At 40.4% G+C, this 25261-nt stretch overlaps 1 protein-coding gene across 1 annotated transcript in view; it reads right to left on the bottom strand.

Moving 5' to 3' along the window:
• Positions 1-2045: 2045 nt before the first annotated feature.
• MYO3B (myosin IIIB) overlaps positions 2046-25261 on the bottom strand; it is a 443683-nt gene continuing 420467 nt past the window's right edge. The window contains exons 33-35 of the mRNA XM_019656795.1: positions 3435-3541; positions 3015-3060; positions 2046-2185 (exon numbers count right to left, since the gene is read on the bottom strand). Of these exons, the coding sequence (XP_019512340.1) occupies positions 2046-2185; positions 3015-3060; positions 3435-3541 (293 nt within the window). The remainder of the gene's footprint in view (positions 2186-3014; positions 3061-3434; positions 3542-25261) is intronic.

The following is a 25261-nucleotide window of genomic DNA, read 5'->3' as shown; positions in this document are numbered from 1 at the left end:
GAATTAGAAATAAAAAAAATGGTTTCCTCTGAGGGTAGGGACTAAGGCAGAGGCATAGAGAAGATTGCTATAAACTCTCTGGACCATTTGATTTTTGTTTTGTTTTTGCCATGTGCATATTACTTTGATAAACCTAATAAGACATTTATGAGACTCCAGATTACATCATTCTCATCTACTTGATTTAAAAATTGTTTTTTGAGTTTAGCTGATAATGATTACCATTTCTAAAGTGCTGTTTGGAGTTATAGCTGTGGCAATGACTAATTATTACATAGCTTCTGTATAATTGCTTCTATTTCCTTTTAAATTTTATTTATAGATATATTTTAATTAGAAACAAGGCAAGTATACAATTATGTTTTACATGGACAAGTGGAAAGTTACGAACATTTCTATTCATCTGATTGGAAAGCAGCTAATATCAAAAGTAGACAAATCAGTGATAAAAGTAGAATTTCCTAAGACACTTATATTAGTAATAATGTTAAAAATCTATATATTCTAGATAAAATAAAGTTAAAAGTTAATTTGTGTTTCTTTTGCTCTACTTGCATATCTTATAAGCATTACCTTTGGGGTAAAGATTTGGGGAAAAAAAATCAAGACTTTTTTTTAAAAGTAAAATTTAACTATTGAATAATTGACTATTTCTTTTTCTTGTAAAATTACAATTTCTGAGATTTCTAAAAGCTACATTTCATTATTTATGTTTGTAAAATGCTTATTAGAACTCTTCCCTTTAAAATTCTGATAACAGCTTTTTTTTTTTTTTCCTATTTCCTCAAGTTTATTTTCCTCCAGATCTGGGTACTCCCATGTGTTGTATCTGTCAAGTATTTTAAAGTAAGAAAAATGTTGAGAACATCTGTTCTAAAGATTGGGTCTTATAGGATTTTTATATCACACAGCAACCTCACATATAGTTTTGTACAGAGTATAATAGTTGCTCCAAAAAAGCTTTGTTGTATTGAATCATATTGAGTATTATAATACATGGTATAACATCATTACAATAGGACTAGCCCAACCTTGAATGAAAACTCAGAGCTTATGGTATAAGAAAAGTGATTAATCGTATATAACAAATAATGAAAAGTAGCTTTTCTACCAGATATCTTTGTGTAACTAAGTCTTTCCATTCATTCAATGGTGGACATTTATTAGATGTCCACTCTGTACCAGGCACTGTGCTGGGTGGGCTCTGTGCACACAGGGAGGGTGAGACAAGATACTGCCCTCGCAGCCACTCACACAGCCTAGTGGAGACAGCTGACCGGAGAATGGAAAGTTACCATACAAGGTGATGTGGACTCTGATGGGTCCACATTTTCTTTCCCTCTCACACCTTTCTTTTACTGCTAAGGTGATAGGTGTGTCTTGGCAAGGTGGAATAAAGAGGCAAAGTCTTTATCGGCATAATAATTAGCAAAAGAGGAGTTCATTTGCCTTATAGAAAGAATCAGAAAATTTAGGCCTCTCCTCCTAAACACAAACATTTATCCTGGCCTAGGAGACCTTAAGTGCACTCTTTCAAGATGAAGGCACTCAGCAGTGGAGCCTTGACCCTGGGGAGAGGTGGGTAGGGTAGAAAGACAAGCAAGGAGAAAAGGAGGCAAGAAGAAAAGGAACTCCTGGATTTTCATAGGGGCAGATTCTGCATGGATTGACATGTGGGAAAAATAAAGAAATGCTATCAGTGTTCCCAACTGGCTTATGGTGAGATTGTTACCCTCTTAGATGGGGGCATGAATGATAGTTATTACTCTACTGGAGGTGTGCTGAGTGTCCCCAAGAGACCTATGGTACGTGAAAAGGGGGGATTACCCAGCTCAGGCTGCACAGCAGATGTGGGGAGAATGATGGAGGTAGGAGAAAATAGTTAAGAATCTGAAAATTGTTCTGTAAGGCTCCGGCACATATCCAAAGAAGCTGACCCCATCACAGTGCTTTCTTATTAAATGACAATCAGCCAATTACCATGAGTGTTCTTACCCTCAACAGATTTGTGGTGGTGGGCGGGGGGGGGGCCCAGAAAATACAGCTCAGTGCTGAGCAAAAGGTGCTCCTTTTGAGGACATGGGAAAAAAGAAAGGGTGGGCTGAGCTGTCCTCCTCAGGGATGGAGTCCACAGGTGACAGAGATTTGTAATATTCATCTTCCCCATCAAGCATTTTGACTTGGCTGCAACAAAGAAGAAAGTTTCAGCAGAAAAAGAAAACAAATGCCACAATCATCTCTGGGGCAGCTAAAGTTGTGTCAGTACTTGGAACAGGGTTGGGTCCCAACACAGGGAGAAAAGGACAGCTTAGTGGAGGCAGGGTCCCCAACACAGAGGGACTAGGGTCTGAGACACAACGCCTTTCATCCGTGGGTCACATACTGATAACATGCCCGATTTAGTGGTGTCTGGGAGGTGTGATCATACTGCAACTTGATTTATGTGAATTACCTTGTCTGTCTCCTGCTTCCCTCTGGATGAGAACGTTCTCCTTCTGACCTCCTCCAGTTATCAAACTAGTACCAATTACCTACTTCATTGCTGTTCTCAATTGAGATGCTAACAATCAGATGAGCCCAAACTCCTTAGAGCCCCCAGTCTAACCACTGCCGGGTAGGGGTGGGGATGGGTATTTTCCTTTGTGTACCTTTAAGGCCCAGGGGTAGGGTAATGTGGGGAAGAGCCCTATTTGCACTATTTGTAGTGGTCTTATCTGCGGGAGAGTTTTACATAGCCTGCTACATACCTCAAATTATGAGGAAAAGTACAATTCCCTGAGAAAATGAGGAGGAATAACATTTGCCTTTAGATGGCAATTCCAGCCTTTTCAGACAGAATAGATTCAAGTTTTGTGTACTTGCTACTGTGAAAAGTAGTTTCCAGTGTCAATAATAGTGGCGCTATCCCCACTGCATATTTTTAGAAGCCTCTTGAAAGTTTTGCATTTTCTGTAATATCACAAAGGACCCCTTCTGTTTACAGTTGCTTAGAACTAAGAAGACAGATATTTATCCAAGTTTTCTTGGCTTCCTCTTGCTCCCTTGATATTCTAGAGTTCCCTGTGGAGAGGGCCAAGAACACACAGTCAAAGCAAAGCAGCAAGTCGTTAATTTTTAATTCAAAGTGATTTTGTGTTGAATGCAAGCAGATGCTGATAATATCAGAAGTCACAGCATAATTTTTTTGATCAAAGGGCTCAAGTGAGCCTGATGAAGCATGCATCTTGCTCGTCTTTGATAAACCACATCAATTATTCACCGTGAAGGCAGACATCCTGACATGAAAGCAACAGATAAAGAGCCTAAGCACATGTTCAAGACGAGAGCATAAGAGAGTGGGGGTGGGGCTGGAGGGGCTGGAACAGGTATTAATAACAGAATTATTAACTGGAAACAAAGCCAGTGAAACAGCTTTATGGCCACTTTGAACTCACATTTAACTGGTTATAGTACATGGTGTCCTCAGGGCTACTCAACATTTTGGGCTGCTGACATCTTCGGTGAGGTGTTCGCTGCTTCTGTGCAAAACCGTTTTCTGAACCTGCAACAAGACAGCAAACTTGACTGTAAATGCGAGGTTTTGGGAAAATCAAGTGAAAAATTGCTCTTAACATAAATGCACTTAGTAAAAACTGTGTCTCATTTTAATGGGCATGTTAGAGCTGTGCTATTATTACGAGAAATATCATCCAAAAACTCAAAACACACGGAGACTGCTAAGTGTAAACAAGGGCCACTGTCTGTAACTTTTCCTTCGTCTTTCTCATCTGAATCAGCAGTCAAGAGCGAGGGAAAGCAAGTTGATTTGTCCACGCTGGTGAAGTAGACGTTGGTGGTCAGCCCTTGTAGAGTAGAAAGTGCCCCCTTAGTGAGATAACTCAGGACAATGAAGGCGACTTGGGATGGTCTGCACCACATCCTACCATAAGAATTCAAAGACATCTGGAGCACACATACTCTTGGGTAAATGGGAAGCAAACCTTTTGGTGGGATACATTTTGGAGGGAAATGGCTTGAGCTAGTATTTACTGAAAAGCTTTGAACAGTGCCATTGATCCATGCAGTCCTTGGAGGCAGTGCAAAGGGGAAGGGGAAAGGATGACTGCCTGATTTCATGGAGCAGCCTCGATGCGTTAGTTCTGATTTCAACTCTGGACCAAGAGTGCACTGGAGATTAAGAAACCACGAGTCCAATGAAGTCATGATTTATTTCCCTTCTAGGCAGATGATCTTTTGTGGAATCGGCTCTTCTTTTGGTAATACATCTGAATCAGGATTCTGTAGTTCTGACTTCCCTGGACCAGGTGTATATATCAGAAACTAATTATTCATAAAAAAGAGTAGGATATTTGAACTTGGAATCACAGTTTGACTTCACTAGAGATTCATACTATTTAAGGAAATTGTGGGGGAATTTGTAAGTGAAGAATGACTCAGCAAGGACCATTATGAGTAGTGAATGATCAGTTTCCTAAGTAAGAAGTTCTGCATTTTTATTTTTCTTGAATTGGAATGTATCTATGTTTGAGCGAGACTACTAGAGCCATATAGGATTTTAGGAAATGTCCAGTCTAAATACCCATTTTTTCAGAAAAGGAAACTAAGGCCTATAACTGTTGAATGACTCATCCCAGATCAAATAGCAAAATGGGGACCCAACACTATCTTTAACCTTCTGTTTTAGCAGGGTTTTTTGTTTTTCTGTTTTTGTTTTTTAAAACTAAAGCATATTGTCTTTCTGCATAAGAAACATTCTTTTTAAAAGTCAATAGTCTAAATAAAAGTAAGTGTTATGAGAACCCTTGTGCACTGTTTGTGGGATTGCAAACTGATGTAGCCATTAAGGAAAACAGTATGGAGGGTCCTCAAAGAATTAAAAATAGAACTACCTTATGACCCAGCAATTCCCCTCCTGGGTATTTATCCAAAGAAATCCAAAACACTAATTCAGAAAAATATATGCACCCCTGTGTTTATTGCAGTGCTATTCACAATAGCCAAGACTTGGAAACAACAAAAATGCCCATCAATAGATGATTGGATAAAGAAATTGTGGCACATTTATACAATGGAGTATTACTCTGCCATAAAAAAGAATGAAATCTTACCATTTGCAACAACATGGGTGGACCTAAAGGATATTATGCTGAGTGAAATAAGTCAGACTGAGAAAGACAAATACCATATTATCTCACTTATACGTGGAATCTAAAGAACAGAATGAACAAACAAAACAGAAATAGACTCACAGAAACGGAGAACAAACTGATGGTTACTAGAAGGAAGGGGGTTGGGAGATGGGTGAGAAAGGTGAAGGAATTACAAAGTACAAACTGGTAGTCACAAAATAATCATGAGGATGTAAAGTACAGTATGGGGAATATAGTCAATAATGATTTAAAAACTATGTATGGTGTCAGATGGGTACTTGATTTATTGGGGGATCACTTCATATCAAATTATATAAATGCCTAACCACTGCACTGTACACCTGAAACTAACAGAAAATAATATTAAATGTCAACTATAATTTAAAAAAAAAAATATATATATATATACACACACACACACACACAGAGGGTGCCAAAAAACGTATACACATTTTACGAAAGGAAAAACCTATATTAACATTACTCTGATGGTAACCACTTTGAGCACTTGTAATTGCAGAAGTCAAACGTGATTTGTAGTTATCTTTTGTTCTCAGCATATATGTGTATTGAGTATTACAATTTTAATACAGTTTTTTCCTTTCTTAAAATGTGTATATATATATATTTTGGCACCCTTTGTATATAGATAGTCATGGGATGTAAAGTACAGCATAGGGAATATAGTCAATTCCATTGTAATAGCTATGTATGGTGTCAGATGGGTAATAGACTTGTTGGGGCTATCACTTTGTGAGGTATATAAATGTTTAATTATTATGTTGTTTTTTACACCTGAAACTAATAAAAAAAGTTTAAAAAAAGTAAATGCCATGAAAAAATATGAATTAGCATAGCCAAGTGATGTTGCTTGCAGAGGGTTCCGGTAGCTTTAACAGACATACCTGTCTTTAGGAGCTGTGTGCAGAGGACAGGATTCCAGCCTCTTGTGCTGGCACCATCCTCAGAGTACAAGGACTCCAGAATTGAAATGCTTTTTTTTTCTGATAGTCCCAACATAACCTACCTCCTGCTTGCTTTGCAAAATCCAAATTCTGTAATACGGGAGAACATGAGGTTGGGATGCCCTGTTGTGTATCTTCTCTGATTTATAGATTAATAAACAGAAGTGCCTAGAGTTAAGGTTGCTGGTGTGAACATACACTGGAGATCTGACACCTACTCTCCTTTAGGCTTTCTAATATTACAGGAATGCCAATCTCAGCAACTCAGAAGACTGATCTTAAATAGTTTTGGGGTTCAGCTGGAGTTCAGCCCAGTTTAGCTGGACTTTACATTTATATAGTGTTTACACTTGATCAGAGGCTTTTATTTATATTCTTAACTGAGAATGCTTATTTTAAGATGTGGTTTTCAACTTTTGCTCTTGAACAACTTCCTGTTCTAGGGGTGGGTGTTCTTCATCAGATTCTTAGAAGGAATTAAGTTATTGGGTAGAATTTTCTCAATTTAAAAATTTTTCCCATAAATTAAAAAAAAATTTCTTGGTATCTGATCAGATAGTGTTTATACTATACTAGAACCTGGTTTAAGCTGGTGTCTGATTTAGCATCAAATCTTAATTTTCATTATTTTAATTTTCATATCTCCATATTTGATGATGTTTTGCAAAGAGTACTACAACTTCCAGATGCTTTCCCATTGGAGCAAATCTGAGTGTCATTGATATATGACCAATCATAAGCAACCAAATAAATAATTGGGAAATGACTCATGATTCAACAAATGCTGTTGGAACAATTTGATAGCGATATACAAAAAAATGTAACTTAAATACAGACCTTTAACGTTTATCCTAAATATTAGGTACTTTGCAAGCTAGTGCTGCTGGGCTCAAATTAGTTTCTAAAAAAATTTCTAAATCTTTTACTTTTCTTGATGTACCTCTTGATTCTCACAGGCCACAAAAGATTCCAGATGAGTTATATATTTAAACATTTTAAACATTCCTATAAAAACTTTAGAAGGAAATGAAATAGACTATCTTAACTGTGGAAGAAGAGGGCCAGCCGAGTGGCGCGTTGGTTAAGAGCTGGCTTGGGACGCCAGCTCTGAGCAGCAGGGCCCCAGTTCGGATCCCACATGGGGGCCAATGACAGCTAAGATGGTGAACAACAGCTTGACCTGGAACTGGGCTGTGAGTCGCTGGGGATGGCGTAGGTTGTAGCCCCTGCTGCAGTGGGTTGCCATAAGCTACCGTGTGTAGCCAGCAGCCAGTATGAGCTGCCAAGAGCTGCTGTGAGCGGCCGTCCAGAAGCCGGCGACTGATCTGCCTCACCCGGGAAGAGCGCAATGATAATATCAACATGGGCCAGTGAAGCAATGTCCTCTACAACTAGACTGAAGAACAAAAGGACAGCAACTTGTCTGTTCCCCTTCCCCAGATTCCCCAATAAAAAATCTTAAAAACAAAAACAAAAAGCAAACAAACAAAAAAACTGTGGAAGAAGATATTAATGACAAGAATGGGCTCAATTATGTTACTGTAAAATATTCTATAGGATAAACAGTAAGAAAACTAAGACAAAAGGAAGTACAACAGAAAGATAAAAACAAATGAATATTGCACACACACACACACACACACACACACGTCTACAATCCATAATGTGAAAAGCCTGAGGCAAGAGAAAGACAGAGACATATTCATATATGTTGAAATGCAATTACAAAATGAGATATTGAAAAATGTTCAGCCACCCTGACAAAGAGCTTCAATTAAAACAATTACTACTGGTTTTCTATTAATTAGGATAAATCAAAAGGTCAAAAGACAATGTGGAAGAGGCCCTAGGTACACTGGTGAGTCCATAGGCTCTACCTCCCCTATAGTGCAATTTAATAATTATAACAAAATATGGACATGTTCCAACAAGGCAAGCCAAAAGAAAAAAAAGACAATCTGTATGAAGATGGATATAACACTTTTTGTAGTAGAAGAAAAGCTAGAAATATGACAAATATTTAATAATCGGGGAGGAGTTAACATTGAGATATAAATATGATATCATACCATGAAGGCATCTGCAAGGATAAATATGGGTATGGTGTTGATAGATGAAAATTCAAAATTCAGAAAAAGAAGCAAAATACAAACAGCATATAGCACATTGATTAAATCTAAATATGTGTTCACATTGAGAAGTTTATCATGATTTTTTAAATAAAAATTTAAAACTGAAAAAAAAATCACTGAGGCATGTAGGACAAAAACTATTCTTTCTTTCAACAGATGAAGAAACTATAGCTCAGCGAGGCTAATCTGTGTCAGAATGGAAGCCTGAACCCCTGTATGTTGGCTTTTGAGTGAATCAGTTTGCTTATGATATACAAAACAGTATGGTTATCTGGTAATTACCTAGTTCACTTGACTAGTTTATTTTTTTATTTTTATTTTTTTTAAAGATTTTTATTGGGGAATTGGGGGGATGGGAACAGTGCTGGGGAATTGGGGAAAGGGGAACAGACAAGTTGCTGTCGTTTTGTTCTTCAATCTAGTTGTGGAGGATGTTGCTTCACTGGCCCAAGTTGGCACCATCATTGCGCTCTTCTCTGGCGAGGCAGATCAGTCGCCGGCTTCTGGACGGCCGCTCACTGCGGCTGCTGGCCGCTCACGCTGGCTGCTGGCCACACACGGTAGCCCATGGCAATCCACTGCCACAGGGAATGCAGCCCACGCCGTCGCCGGCGACTCATAGGCAGCCCAGCTCCAGGTTGAGCTGTTGTTCAGCATCTTAGCTGTTGAGGGCAGTGTTACTGGCCCTCATATGTGGGATCCGAACCGGGGCCCTCTGGCGTCCCAAGCCAGTTCTTAACCATCGCGCCACGCGGCCGGCCCCACTTGACTAGTTTATATAGATAAACTGGAAAATCCAAGTTGAAGATACACATTAGTATATGAGTTATTTACTTGGAAGACATGATGTTCATATTCTGAAAATGCCCGATTTCCACCTTACATAAACGTTTGTAGGCCAAGCCAAACTCTCCAGTTTGTAACACAGTGGGGCTACCTCCCCACAGTGCTTTAGAAAGTATATTATGTCGTGAATACCAGTTTGTACTTAACATAGGTCTCTCTCCTTTTCTAGAATCCCTGCACCTTTTTCCCTCTTCATCTTTTGATTTTTTCATATTTGAGAGCTTGAACACATCCTTCTCTTCTGAGTTGTCACAGAGCTTTGTAATAAATTGGAGATAAATCAGTCAGAAAATGGGAGAAATCTGGATGGAGTTTCAGGAGCATGGAAATGCGTACTCCTTTCTGTCTAATCCCAAATTATCAAACTTTGTGGCTACACAGTTGGCCAAGTGCATGGTGAGAGACAAATAGCTGAATTCAGTTGATGGCTCTGTTACATAACTTCAAACAATTGGTTTGAAATTGTAACATTTCAATTCTCTTTGCTGAACATGCAGGCATATCCAAGTTAGAGTTGCCAGATCAAAAACAGGGCACCCAGTTAATTTGAATTTCAGATAAATAACCAATACCTTTTAGTGTAAGTATAGCCTATGTGATATTCAGAACATACTTACATTGAAAAGTGATTGGCTGTTTATCTGAAATGCAAATCTAGCTGGGTGTCTTTTTCCTCCTGCCTAAATCTGGCAACCCTAATTCAAGCACAATTTTAAGTCACAGCTGAGGCTTTTTGTTCTCCCCGAAAGTCTCAGAGATGAAGAAGGAAATGACTTCCTCTACTCTATTTGACCTGTTGATTTATAGCTTATTTGGCCACAAATGCTCTTTCCCAACACTGTCCCCTAACCCTCAGTGTTTCACATTTCATCACCCACTACGGATGTGCCGTTTCTGGTAAGTTTCCTAGCAGGATTGCAGTGAGGGAAGAACAACCACATGGGAGGGCAGGATGGGGCATACAGTCCAATTATTCTCAGCCTGGTGGGGCAAGGAATACCCTGAGGAATGGGTAGACAGTGAGCAGGGTTCCTGGCAGAGAGCATACTAGGAGAGCCATTGCCCTTTGCACCCTCCCTGTGGGCCTCGACAGGCATGGGTACTTCCTGAGCAGTATGACTTCTGATCTGAGTGCCATTTTTGGGTTAGGCATTCCCAGAGTCACTTGCCAAGTAAAACATCCCCTTGAAGCAAACAGTGTTCACTGTTCTATATTACAGATGGCAAATCCCAAATGGTGTTAAGAGCTATACCCTTGGGGGCGGGGTGGGGGGGCATTTAAATAGAATTAGAGGTATATGGTTAATTTAACTCTGTCAACTCTGTGCATAAAGGGAGGTACATCACTTCTCTGACCAAAGTTCTCAGGGTATTTGGAGGTGACAGCAGCTCGGCTGTCAGCTGAATGGTCTTTCTCCTCAATGATGGCTGACCATGCTGCATGGTACTCCAGTGGACACTTACATGGAATAGCTCTAAATGAGATGACCTGTCTTTTCTGGCTGTGTGCTTCTTCCTCTTACCACTTCATTTTTATGTAGCAAATCTCATTTTGCAAAGTATCTTTTTCTTTACTTCATCTCATTTTGGGAAGGACAGACAACCCCAGAGAGTTAATAGCGGCATAGGGAGATGAAGAGACTACACAGCAAGTTAGAGGCAAAGTCCAAATGAGAATTCAGCTTTCCCCATGTCCTGCTGACAAAAGACCCCTTGCTTTTATATCTGAGGGGTCAGGGGCCCAGGGAGCTTGAGTCCCTCTGCAAACCTCCCTTCAGAACCGGAACTAGAACTCAGGCCTTTTGATTCTAAATCCCAAGGTCTAGGCCATGGCCTCTATTATGATGCTTATTCTTTTACTGAGATGTCCTTGTAAATGTTCACCTTACCAAGTCTAACTTCAGGAGTAAACTAAGGAATTCAGTGGGCTTTTGTAAAACACACACACACAACCAGAGAGATTTTCTCCTGGGGTGCATGTAATTCAGATCTTCCTTTCTAAGATGAAAGGAAAACTACAAATTTTCCCAGTTGCCATGTTATGTCATGAACAATCTTCTTCAAAATTGAAAAATTGCTACAAAGAAAACATCCCCGAGTTAAATTAGTGCCTGTGGAAGATGGTGGAGTTATAAATTGTCTACGTGGAATTTCCTTCTTACTATTTAGGGAAGTGGTAATATTTTCCCCTGAAACTATTTCATAGTTCAGGGTTTGGCACACACTCGACAAATAATGAATGAATGAATGAATGAATGCTAACTATTCACCATTCTTGTTAAGGTCTGTTTCATCCATGTGGCTCACTCTTTGCTTCTGACTGTCAATTGGGATATTATTACCAAGACTTCTCATAGGAAAAGGGCCTTTCCTATCCTGGGACACCTCTGGGGAACCTGTAGTATAACAAGGAGGGAGAAGAAGTCAGCCTCTTAAAAACAAAGTTCATTAGTATTTTTTTCTTAATATCCTTTTAATATTTTTCTAGGGAATATGCATTCATTTTTTTAACCCCAAAAAATCAGTCTGTCTTATCTTCTTTCCCACTCCCTTATCCCATCCCCACAATTATAGCAAATGCTGGAACAAGTTTCTTATCTGTCTTCTAAATTAGTCTAAATGGCATCATTTCTAATTGTTGTGTGGTATTTCATTTAATAGATGATCCATGATCAAGTTTATAATTTCCTATTTGGGGCAATGTTTTTCTACAAGAAGTAATAATTTGAAGAATATACTCATAGTTTGATCTTTGATAATTCTCATTATTTTTTAGGATAAATTCCTATTATTGGCCAAAGAGTATACATATTTTTAAAAGTTATGATTTGTATATCCAATTGCCATCCAGAAAATACCATCCGTATCTGAGATTACCAGTTTTGGGAGGCCCTCACCAGGATGGGACAGCCCTTGAAGAAAAAGTCTGACAATTCAATAGGTGAAAAAATGGCATGTCATTTGTGTTTTGATTTGCATTTCATTGATTACTTGAGAGGGTAAATGTACGCCCTGTCCAAATCCCCATCTTTATTAGCCATTTGTGTTTCAGGATTCCTCTTGAGCTGGAAGCAGCAATGAAGTTCATAGGTCCTGGCTGGACCTGAAATGGACAGAACAAGTTGTTGCCTCTCTGGTGTGATTGGATGGTAGATGAAGGGTCCTATTGGCTAACGGGTGTGGAGAGACCTATTTTTAAAATTAGCATGCTGTAGGGAAGTGTTTCTCAAACTTCTGTCATTCATCTACCACTTAAAATTTTTGTTCTATGTTCAAGACATCTATACTATCATTTATTTAATATTTTTAAAATCAATTCCTTCTTTATTTAAATATATTTCTTTAAAAATAAAACTTGATTCACTACTGTAAATGGAAAAGCAGTGGCAACATTTGCCATAAACAGAAATAAACCATAAAGTAAATACAATGAAAAGAAAACAATATTATCACACCTGAGCTAGATTGTTTCCCACAGAATGTTCTGGACTTTTTAAAAGGTTTGTTGAAAAGAGAGGTGAGTAAACGTGAGATGGCTTAGAGACATAGTAACACCACTATGACTTTCTCCTTAATCCAAATAATTTAAACTGAGAATTGAAAAAGGAGTAACTTTTCTGTACATGATTCATTGTCATTTAATGTCACAACCACACACCATCTAAAATCAACTTGCAAACCACCAGTGGCCCATGTCCCATACCTTGAGAAATATGGGGGAAAAAACAGCAAACTCAGAAAAACCTGAGTGTGAATCCACCTCTGGCACTTATTAGAGGTCTGAACTTGGTGATGAGGATTATTTAAGTAGGTTTGTAGTGAAGATAACAGATAATGTATGAAAAGAGAAAACATGGCACCTGGGGCAGATCAGGTACTCCTAAGGAGTTGCTGCAGTTCTTGTTACATGGGAGTGGTTCTCTACCCTGGTCAGCTTAGAATCACTGGAAGGGCTTTTTAAAAATACAGACTCAGTGGCCTTACAGCAGGAGAGCCTAATTCAGTTGGTCAGGGGTAGGGCTCTGGCATTGTTATTGTTTTTAGAAAGCCCCTTTCTACTTCCAGGTAATTTTAATCTGTAGCCAGGGTTAGAAATAAAACAGGGATTTAACCCTTTTCCGAAGAGTTTAGGTTGATTTTGCAGATTAGCTAGCTGCCATCTTGAAAAGTTGGCATAGGATCAGAGAAGTTTTGATTGGGAGAAAGGAATTCTGGGAAGGGCAGGCATCCCTAACAGGGCTCCTGGTATTGTCAGGTGTTTGCTTTGCTCTGGAAATTGCATCAATGGCTTGGGCCCCAAGCAGACGCTCATTTTACTGGACACTGGGAAAATAATTTCTCTCATTCCAAGAGAACAATTTTGCTGACTGTGGAAACATTTTCTGTGGTTTTCAGAGGTACGATGTTGCTCGGTGTTGTTCTGGAGGTTTTGGTATTTGAAAGAATGTCAAAGCTGAAAGCCATTCTAACTCAGGGAGACTCTCTTTAAAACAAAACACAAATGTAGGGCAAAATCTCTAGGGTCTCAGGAGGGTTTAAAAGGAATAAGCTTAGAATCAGTTCTACAGAAATAGTGATGGGTTGCCATGGGTTTTCTTTTTGCTTTACTTTGCATAGTATGATCAGAAGATTTGCATTATGTTCCATCTTTGCCTCTAGGAGTTTTTCAAACTGCTTATCCTGAGGCCTCACAATAATCCCTTCCAGCCAGGTGTCTTCACATGGGAATGAATGACTTCATCTGTACCCTCCCTGCCAATGGCTGTTCCCTAAATTTGGCCCTGTAGGGAGGCAAGAAATAAAGCCAAAATGGCCACCTAACCTGCACCCAGTGGGAAAACAGCATTAATTCAGCTTTTTCAAAAATGTCAACATGACAACTCTAAGACCTGGATCTGATGCTGAGCAGGCCCACAACACCAGGCAGCAGGCTGGGAGATGTCATTTCTGTAGCTCCTAATGAGATTGTGACATAGTCTTTGATTCCTTGTGGCAGAGGCTCCTGGGACATTCATCCCCAGCTCTGCTTTGCTTTCTAAGTTGGGAGCCCAGTTCTAGTTCCTGCTGTTAGTGTGCAAAGAGCTGAAAGCTGTAGTGAAACGAGCACTGTTCTTGGGGTCAGAAGGCCTTGGCATAGTCCTGGAACGCATTGGTATATGACCTTGAGTGTGTTGCTTACCCCTCTGGGCTGCCATGTTGTATCTGTGCAATAAGGGGTTAGACTAATATCGTGATTTTTCAACAGAAGGTGGTGGTGTGGTACATTACACATGTTCTTACCTGGAGATTCTGAGCAGTTGTATTTGGAGTCATGCTCCTTTCCAATGTGTGTGTCTGGGTGCAGTGAGAGATGTGTCTGATGGAAATTTGTTGCATGAAACCAATGTGAAAGCTGGGAAAGGGTGAGAAACATTAGCCAAGAGGCCCTTTAAGGTCCTTTCTAATTTTAAAATTGTGACTACAGAGTTCCAGACACTTGACCTCTTAAAGCCTCATCTGTGAAATGGGCATAAATGCTGTCAACCCTACTGGCTTGTTGGAATTTAAAGAAGAGCAATTAAAATGCATTCAGGATTCAGGAGGAAAAGCTCTCCACAACTACACCAGAACCTTGTTCTAACACAATTCATTCAAAGATCAATGCTGCATAAAGTAGGCTCCTTCAAATCCCTTTCTGGGTCATTTGGTTACTATGGACTAAAAGACAGCATTTTAACCTCACCTACTCAGCTTTCTCCCAGCTGTGATAAAAAACTGCCATGTACAAGTTAGTATTGTACAGTTGTATAAACCCACCCAGGTTCATAAATTCTAAAATATTTTTACAGGTAGAGAGAGCGATCATTAGTATGAATGACTTGATTTGGGGGAGATTATACACAAAAATGACTGATATGTGTGTGTGTGCATGTGTGTGTGTGTGAGAAATGGTAAAGCATGTGAATAACAGACCAACATGAAATCACAAGTATGATTTTGTTTGCTTTAAATTAATGAGATGCAAAAGTGAAATCAATGCAGCATTAATGGTGAAAAATTAGATCACTCTGGTTCTTCCACTTTTAATCTCTAAAAAGCCAATAAAATAGGAAGTACCTGGGAGAGACAAAGTTAAATAGAAAATAATTACATTTGGGTTATTTTTCCAATCTTGTGTTTCATTTTGAGAAAAATTTCCTTAGTACACTGTAAAATTAAATCTGGCCCAATTATTCAGTAAACATTTGAAGATTTTTTAAAAATAGTAAGCTCTTAGGTCTCTGTTCAGGTCAAGAGTTTAGACTTCAGTTCTTCAGGGTCATATAGAACTACTAAATTTTTGCCTTGTTTTCTTACAATATGATGCAAGGTTGATGAAAATCCATTATGGAAACAATAAATAGAATAATGATCTCTCATGCCCTCCCCTTCTCTTTATTCTCATAGAAGGTTATTTTGTTGTGAGGAGGGCTTAAGAGACCCAACTCTCTCTACTGGACTCAAGATCTTTCAACAAATAATGCCATCAGCTTTCTTTCCCTTTTAAATCTCCCTTCTCTGGGCCACCTGACCAGTATAGCTATAAGCACATACCAGCATGTCACAAAAAACAAGCCAAGCTTAACCAAATTAAATACTTACAGCTGTTACCAGCATATCTGAAAATGGTTATCTCCTTTGTTATACAGTGATTTAGGCATTGACAAGGAAATTAATTACTGCTTTCACTCACATTTCTTTGCAGTGACTTTGTATACTTCTTTGCAGTGACTTTGTATACTGACACATATGAGCTGCTCTGGCCACTGAGTTTGACCAGACTAAAAGATAGTTCCAGAGAAATTTAGTTTTAACTTTCCAAACTAACATTATTTCAGGGGATTCATATCAGTAGTCCTCAACCCTTGAACCCTCAAGGAAACACTCTTTCAGGGACCCTGTTATCTTGGCTTAGTCAAATAAAATATTAACAGTCAGAGACCGGGTAGCATTTATCTGACAATATAGAGAAAATCATATTAATAGGAGCTCTCCCCTGGAACAATCTTGGACATCCGTGATGCACCGGGAAACGCGCCACTAGCTCTGAAAAAGCAGGAGGTCCTGGCTGACTTGGCACCTTCCAACTTCCAGCTTTCATTGCCTCTCACCCTGCATGAGATGGGGATCCAGCAGAGAGGGGTTAAATGGGTTGGGGAGCCAGTCTAGCTGGGGGTCATTAGCAATCAAGGACCAGCATTAAAAGGCAGCAGGAGACTAAGGTTCTCTGACAGGCTTGGCTCCATGCACCATCTGGAAGGAAAGAGGCTGTCAAAGCTGGATTGAAAAAAAAAAAAAAAGACTTCATGGAGACCCTTCTTGGAGATACAAACATGAATAGTGATGTTATTATATTCAAAGTGGGTCCTTCCCTTTTGAAAGCAGGGCCAGGTAGCCACATTAACAGGCCAATCCCTGGCCATAATGAATCATTCATGGCACTGGGGTTGGGCACCCGCCCAGGAAACTCTGTCTAATGGTTTGATAGTACCTAGTGATGAGAATGTCCATGCTGGATAATAAGGTAATAAGCTTGTGTGAGGCCTGAAGGGCTTATACAATCTGTGACTAAAAACAGAAAACCAGACAGCAGTGCCCACGTTGATCATTTTAAGTTGTAATTTTTGACACAATGAAAATGTAAAAACAGACCAGGTCTCACTTTCTAAGGTCATTCTAAGGCAATTTTACAAAGAGGTGGCAGTCATACATGTCACATATTGCATATATCTGGTCACTAACTTGGTTTACATTATTCATTAAGGTGTTTCTCTCTCTCTTTTTCTTTTTAGACTTTTGGGTCCCCCCTCCCATTCCACCTTATCTATAACTATGTAAGAAAGAAAAAAATATTTAAAATACAGAATTTTATTTTTTTATCATAGATTGTTAGACTTACAGAATAAAGAAGCCTTATAATGTGATCTTTAAGATATATTACAATACTAATTTAGAATGAGCTGCTAATCTCATTGTGAGAATCATTTAATATAGTTGAATTCATAAGAGGAATTTACATTTCAGCTCGTTATTGTGTGGTTCTAACATTAGTCTTCAGTTTGCCTTTAGTTCTGATAACAAAGTAGCCAGTGCAAGGGAAAGAGCTCAGGGTTGTATTTGTTCTTAGATGATGAATGTATCTTTTTGATATTGTGAAGAATGAACAGTAGCTGCAATTATCCTCATAAAGCTTTGGGCAAGTTTCTAGATGCCTGGGATGGGGGAGAGTAACGGGGAAGATCTAGGACATGGTAGTGTTTCAGATTTAGGGTCAGCAGAGTTGGGTGGGTGGGTCAGGTGACATTGGCTGCTGATCCTGGTAGGAGACTTTGGAGAAATAACCAAGGTGGTTGGCAGACCAGCAGAAATGGACAATTCTGAGAGTAGAATCTGGATCGTTTTTAACCATTCTATCCTAAACTTTGTACAAATTTACACTCATCATTGGTCATCCTGTCAGAGACAGTGTTTAAATTAAAGGTCCAATCAGTCACACAGAACAAAGCTTGTTTAAAGAGACATGCAAATCCCCAGAGATAGAACATTGTGGACACAAGGCATGAGTGAACACCTTCCTTAAAGTTCTGTAGTTGGGCTCATGCTGGTTTTGACTGTTTTCATGCAAATTTTTAGTTTTCTTAGGTATATAAGGGTGACTATGTGAATGTGACTTTTTTTGTTTGTTTTTTTTAGCTGAGTCATCCTGCCACCTGTTGGCAGCTCAGCAGCAGCTCAGCTTGGGCTGGGAATCGAACTGCTATTGCTCAGAGCTCACGCTCTTGAGCGAGCTCTTAACCAATTAAACCACTCGGCCGGTGATGAATGCCTTAAATAATGGAAACGAAGCACTGATGAGAGTGATGGGTTCCTGGGAATGGATATGAGAGATTTCTTTTTAATAAATTGTTTGGTAAAAATAAACAAACTTGGGCCGGCCGAGTGGCGCGATGGTTAAGAACTCGCTTGGGATGCCAGAGGGCCCCGGTTCGGATCCCACATATGAGGGCCAGTGACACTGCCCTCTACAGCTAAGATGCTGAACAACAGCTCAACCTGGAGCTGGGCTGCCGTGAGTCGCTGGCGACGGCGTAGGCTGCAGTCCCTGTAGCAGTGGGTTGCCATGGGCTACCTTGTGTAGCCAGCAGCCAGCGTGAGCGGCCAGCAGCCGCAGTGAGCGGCCGTCCAGAAGCCGGTGACTGATCTGCCTCGCCAGGGAAGAGCGCAATGATGGTGCCAACTTGGGCCAGTGAAGCAATGTCCTCCACAACTAGAGTGAAGAACAAAATGACAGCAACTTGTCTGTTCCCCTTCCCCTAATTCCCCAGTACTGTTCCCATCCCCCCAATTACCCAATAAAAATCTTAAAAAAAAACAAACTTGAGGCCTACTGCTCAATCTCAAACTTCATAAAAGATTTGTCTACTGATTTAGTATGGAAAATTGTTGGCACTAACTTACTCAGGTTTACTCAACTGAGAAGCAGAAAGTAGAACCCAGGACTCATTTGGCACCAAAGCCCATGCCCTTTTTGTGATGCCCCATTGCTCCCCCTACACAATACTGGTGGGAGAGGTGGAAGAGTGAGGGGATTGAAGAGAGTGAAGAATGCTTGAAATAGATGCAGAAAGGAATGGGTGTGGATCCTGGTTTGGAATGAGTATTTGGGGGAGTGTTATAGGCCCAGGTGGGATCGGAGATGATTATTTTGTGAGTGGCACCAAACTATTGGGTTAGTGGCACCAAACTATTGGGTTGTTGGAAAAGTCATGACGTATTTTGTATATGTTTTTCAAAGGTCATTTATTTATATAAAGAGCAAAGATCAATCAATGATATATTGCCCGTTTTGTTTGATAACCTTTTGCCATCTTTCAGTTAGCTTCATAATTAATCATTCATAGAAGGACCTGTCTTTATTTGTGAAAAACTGAATCAGGTGCTGATTTACAGCCTCATCTGAATTGAACATTATACCATGCAAGGAGTTGTTTTTTTTTTTGCTTTGTTTTGTTTTTAATTGGGGAATTGGGGGAAGGGAACAGACAAGTTGCTGTCCTTTTGTTCTTCAGTCTAGTTGTGGAGGATGTTGCTTCCCTGGCTCAAGTTGGCACCATCTTTGCACTCTTCCCAGGCGAGGCAGATCAGTCGCTGACTTCTGGACCGCCGCTCACGGTGGCTGCTGGCCACTCACACTGGCTGCCGGGCACACACGGTAGCCCATGGCAAACCCACTGCAGCAGGGGTTGCAGCCTACGCCATTGCCAGCAACTCATGGCAACCCAGCTCCAGGTTGAGCATCTTAGCTGTAGAGGGCAGTGTCACTGGCCCTCATATGTGGGATCTGAACTGGGGCCCTCTAGTGTCCCAAGCCAGCTCTTAACCAACACGCCACTCGGCCAGCCCAAGGAGTTTTGAAGAGAGCAAAACAAGTGGAAATCTGATGGCGCAAGGTCAGGCAAGTATGGTGGGCAAATATGGCAACACATCCCATCCAAGCTCCAATAATTTTTGACAGGTGATCAAACTTGTGTGTGGTCTCGTGTTTTCGTGATGGAACACAACTCCTTTACAATTAACAAGCTCTGGATGTTTCTGGATGATGGATTCGTTCAAACTGTCCAATAGCTGACAGTACACATTCAAATTGATTGCTTGGTTCCTTGGTAGGAGCTTGAAAAACATAACATCTTTAAAATCCCAACACACTGAGAGCATAACCTTCCTCTGATGAATGTCTGCTTTCGATGTCATTTGAGGCGAATCATCACGTCGGGACCAAGACTGTTTGAGCACCACATTGTTGTAAACAATCCAGTTCTCATCACCAGTTATCAGTCGCTTCAAAAAAGGATAGCTTTCCTCACGTTTAATGAGCATATTGCACATGTTAATAAATGCCGTCAAATGAACTTATTTGAGTTCATGCAGAACCCAAATATTGAGCTTGCTTACATATCCCAGCTTCTTCGGGTGGTCATGTACACTTGAATTATGAATGTTCAATGTTTCTGCAATCTCTCGTGTCGTGTAACATAGGTTTGACTCAATCAATGCCTTTTTTTTGTCATCATCAACCTCGGTGGGCCTCCCTGACCGAGGAGCGCCGTTGAGATCAACATCATCAGCATGGAATTTCGTGAGCCACCGTTGGCACTGACGTTCTTGTAGAGCATTGTCACTGTAAACTTTATGCAACTTTTCACAAGCTTGACGCGCGTTCTTCCCTTTATGGAAGTAAAACAGTAAAATATGGCAAAAATGCACGGTTTGGTCTTCCACCTTCAACTTGTTGTAAAATCTCCAAAATGCAACCAAATTGCTCAATTTTTTTTTTAGAATGAAGCTAGAACTGTCAGCTGTCAAAAGACATAGCAATAACATAGATGCGAATGACTCTAGTACTTCCAAAAATGAACTGGTGCCATCTGTTGCAAACATGCATCATGACTTTTCCGACAACCCAATACATAGGTACGTTTTTCAGCAATAACTCTTAAGAGCTTGGGTGTAGTATCAGAGGAGGAAGGGTTAATATGGAGCTTGGGTGTTCTGGGTAGTATGTGAAAGGACTGAGTGTTTGACAGTAACAACTCTAGTCTAGGGTGAGAACAGGTAGAAGGGAAGCCTGCAGACCTTGGAAGGCAGTGGAATGATATCTGTGAGAAAACCAGAAACAGCAGAGGCTGTGGTTCTATGGGGAGCAGCTTTTGATGCGTCGAGTGTACTCATGGAAGTAGGTGCCTGGGTGGAAAAAAGATTAAGGTCGTTGACATGAAAAGGTAGGGAACTATAAAGTTTAGGAGCTGGGTAGACTGGATGGCTGTGAAAAATCACTCTAGGTGGTGGTTACATTTGGGAATGTAGAAGACAATAAATTAAATACACAAACATTCATTAAATGTGAAGTGACCAAGATGAAGTCAGTAGATGACAGGGACAAAGGGTGATCAAGGGCAGCACAGAAAGCAAAGACAAGTCAGCAGGACGTGGGTTCCACCTCTACCCCTCCCCCATCTCCAGGTCCTGCTGGATGGGGCTCCATTCAAGAAGACTTTAGGGGAAATGGTGGCCAGTAGAAAGGATGAGTCAGAGGAGAGGAAACCCAGAAACAGTGGGATAGTCAATGAGAGTGCACGGTGACTAGAATGGCCTGAGTTTTGGGCAGTAGCCAGTGGTGACCAGCATCAAAGCAGGTTGGAGAAAGTCAGGTTAAGGTATCAAATGAAACGAACACTGTTTTGAAGTCCCATTAGTGCCAGTGTGAACTCAGATCCCAGCAGGCATGGAAGCCAAGTGCCAGCGGGCTGGGTGGTTCAGCGCTCCAAATTAAAAGGTGGTGAGAGGCTGTTTTCACATTTCTTAAAAGGCATCACTGAGTATGGGAGTGAGATTAATAGAGGGTAATCTCGTGTTGGTACATAGTCTAGATTGTGAGAGTATGAAAAAATTGGGAGTAAGAGCAGGTGGGAGGATATTGAGAAAAGCCAGGTGGATGGAGAGAGCCTGGACTATGGCCCTTTCGTCCCCACTGCCGGGTTCATCTGCTCTGGCTACCCTGAGTCATTATTCTGGTCCCAGCTGCCATGCATGGGCCTCTACCCTTACTAAGGACAGATGTCTTCTCATGTACCCAGCCTGTAGGAGCTTTCAGTCCTTAAAAGACGGTGTTGGAGTTTTTTGTAAAGTGAGAAGGAGGATACAAGTGCTTGTGTCAGGCTCTGTTAAGAAAAGGTTGCTGGTGTCCTGAAGTATTAGGAAATTTAACAAGGTTTCTCATTCATTTCACAAACATGGTGTCTTCCTCCACAGGATCTGCCACCAGGCTCAGTTCGGTGGGATGAGTTCAAACATCCGTTGTCATGCTGTACTCAGAATCACGGCTCCCTTCTAAGCCTGGCTCCATTGCTGAGTGTGGGTCAGTGTGACCTTTTCTCCCTGATGGTGAAATGTGCTCTTTACTGCTCACTCAACTTTATTCAGGGCCTATTCTGTGCTAGGGCTTGTTCTAGGCAATGGGGCTGAGGCAGTACACAAAGATCTCTGCCCTCAAGGAGCTCACCAGCTGGTAGCGGCAGATATAATAAACAATAAGCATAATGCATAATATCGCATACAATATATTAGCAAGGGAAGATTATTTAAAGAGAAAAACAAATAGTAGGGCAGAGCACAATGACTAACCCATTGTCCCTAAGGTCCCAATCACTAGCACTGCTAGACTTCCTTTCCCAAGGTCTGATGACCATAAATCTCCAATGCAAATACACACCAAGGGTGGCCCTTGCTCCACCAGGCTTCTCCTGGCCAGGTATATGCTCTTCCCTATAAAAGTATTGAGTTCCTGGGGGCTGCACCAAAGGCTGGACAAGGTACAGACAAGATGCATCGATGTCTATGCTAACTGGTGGAAGTGCAGCTTTGTAGGCAGGGATGGCTCAGTCCAGGCTCTCTTATCCTGCCCAGGTGTCAATGGATGGTGTCACCCAGCAGTCCACTGCTGCTACATGGGTGGGACTCACGCAGTGGCCATGAGAGCCAGCCAATCCCCTGGGATGCTCAAGACAACGTATCTTTCTACTCTTCAAGAAGGATTCTTGGGCCAATGAGGAAGTGGGATTCAAAAACTGATTCATGAAATATGAAATGTGTACATTTGGATGGAAGTCCGCAGAGGAGGAAAAATCCCTGCTTCAGTCTGTAGATTCTCTGTAGCAAAGCAAAATAAATCTATAAGCTCCTCACTGAAGCTTCAGGGAGAGAGAATCTGACAAGTTTCCTATGAACAAGGGAAGGTATATGGAAATTAATTATGCCTGTACCTATTGTTACTATTTTCAGAGATTTATAAAATATCATTGCTGGTCTCTTTAGTGTGTCTTTTTTCTTTTTTAATTGAACACAACAGTAGGAGCTTTTGAATTTTTCTGCCTTGCCTCTGCCATCTCCAGGAATGGAGCCCTCAAAGAGGAAATACTGAACTATATTCCTGATTCCATTTCTAATTTGTAGAATTCTCTTTGGTTCTACTGTCCTTGACACTCCCATTTTGTACAAATGGTAAAGTTTTGCTGCAAATAAATGTTATTCCAGGAGATGGTTGTTGATTCTAGTTTACTAAATGATGCTGGCCCTCTTGTCCTTGAAAAAAATAAACAAAAAAACCATAATCATTGAAGACATACCACTTATTGATAGATTCTTTATTTCAATAAGTTTTCCCAGTCATGGGTTACATATATTGCTCCTATGCAACATTATATAAATTATTTTGAGGCAGAGTGTTCTGAATCAGTCAAATCTATGCTTGATAAAGATCTAGGTGGTGCCTCCTCATCTAATTGCCAACAGGGCTGACCTGCTAGTTCTATCCATTTCAGAACAGGGTTTGTTTGTACAATAGTTCTGATGAATTTGCCACGCTGTTAGCTGGGATTACTCTGTGAGTCCTTACATGAAGGTTAGTAGAGCTCAAGCTATGCTTATTCTGCCTCAGAAAGAGGCAAATAGACTCTGTGACTCTAGTCTCCCAGATCTGCAACTACTTGCCTCAGAGACCTTTGTTTCTTTTCTGTGATAATATAGCTTTGAAGAGTATATTTCCAGCTTTGTTTCCATGTACTGAGAATTATAGAAACTAGCTTCACAATATATAAATTGCTCAATAATTAGAACAGGCATCTCACATCAAAATATGCAATTCAGATTTTATCTACTACCCAAATGCAAAATCCTCAAGAGCGCTGAGTTAGGAAATTATTCAAACGTAGAAATTAGCATTTTAAAAGTTCTCAACTGATAATAAGTACTGTACTGTGTTTCTTTTTCCTGGGAATGATTTAGTAATAGCAGTAATAGTATATTTAGTGCAAAAACATTCCATGAAGTAGAATAATACTTAAACATGTAGTGGCAAGTAAAAAGTTATTTTATTTGAGAAAGCTACCATAGATAAAAAAGGAATGTAGTTGGTGTCTCACTTCTGCTATTCAAGACCCACAAGGAGTTTTTGTTTAGAATTTGATAGAAAATTCCTAACCACCTGATAGAGTAATAATTCTGTTAGCGAAGCTTAGACTTGATGTATAATCACAGATACACTGTCTTGGTTTCCCCTTCTAAAAATCTGCTACATTCAGCAATTGAGCATGATGAATATGATGGAAATAAAATTCTCCAGGTGGATATTGGTTGTTTTCCCTGTCTAATATCTCTTCCTCTCTGCTTTGATAAGAGAGCCTCCTCTTTCCTGTGGGGAACACATTCCAGGTATTTGGGTATGGCTGATTGCCTCTCCTCTACCTCTTCCTCAACTAAGGTGAACACGCTGCCCAGGCCTAGCCCAGCAGAGTTCCCCTTTCCTACCCACAGGGATTAGCTCAGGGATGGGTACACAAGCCAGGTGGGGCTGGAGTTTCTCTAGATCTGAGATCTGGACACTGAAAAGAAAGAACCCTGCATTCTTTGGAATCTCGAATTCTACTTAGTGGATATACGAGGTCTGGCAATTAAGTTAGTGAACTCATCCTAGAAAAAGTGCTACATACCTCATTGCTGAATATCACTACAGTTGCCTTTGAAGTCCTCCCCTTGGGAAGCTATGCACTGATGCCAGTGCCTAGTCTACCCTTCAAAGCAACTTTGGAACTCTTTTTCTTGAATGGCCATCAGAGCTGTTGTCGTATTACCCTTGATGTCCTGAATGTCATCTAAATGTCTTCCTTTCAATATTTCCTTTATATTTGGGTTAAGAAAGAAGTCATTGGGGGCCAGATCAGGTGAGTAGGGAGGGTATTCCACTACAGTTATTTATTTACTGGCTAAAAGCTCCCTCACAGATAGCACCCTGTGAGCTGGTGCATTGTCGTGATTCAAAAGCCATGAATTGTTGGCAAAAAGTTCAGCTCATTTTCATCTAATTTTTTCAAACAGCCTTTTCAGCACTTCCAAATAATAAACTTGGTTAACTGTTTGTGCGGTTTGTACAAATTCATAATGAATAACCCCTCTGATATCAAAAAAGTTTAGCAACATCGTTGCAACCAGTTCAAGAACTTAATTGTCAGACCTCTTAGGCTCAGGCTAGCAGTGATTGTTTTACCAACATTGAAAATGACAGCTCCAAAGGGTAAACAGCACCGAGAAAGAGAGA

The sequence above is a fragment of the Hipposideros armiger genome, unplaced genomic scaffold (genome assembly GCF_001890085.2).
Source record: "Hipposideros armiger isolate ML-2016 unplaced genomic scaffold, ASM189008v1 scaffold_266, whole genome shotgun sequence".
Classification (NCBI taxonomy): Eukaryota; Metazoa; Chordata; class Mammalia; order Chiroptera; family Hipposideridae; genus Hipposideros; species Hipposideros armiger.
Note: the sequence above shows the minus strand (reverse complement) of the source record. Positions and strands in the feature narration are given on the sequence as shown.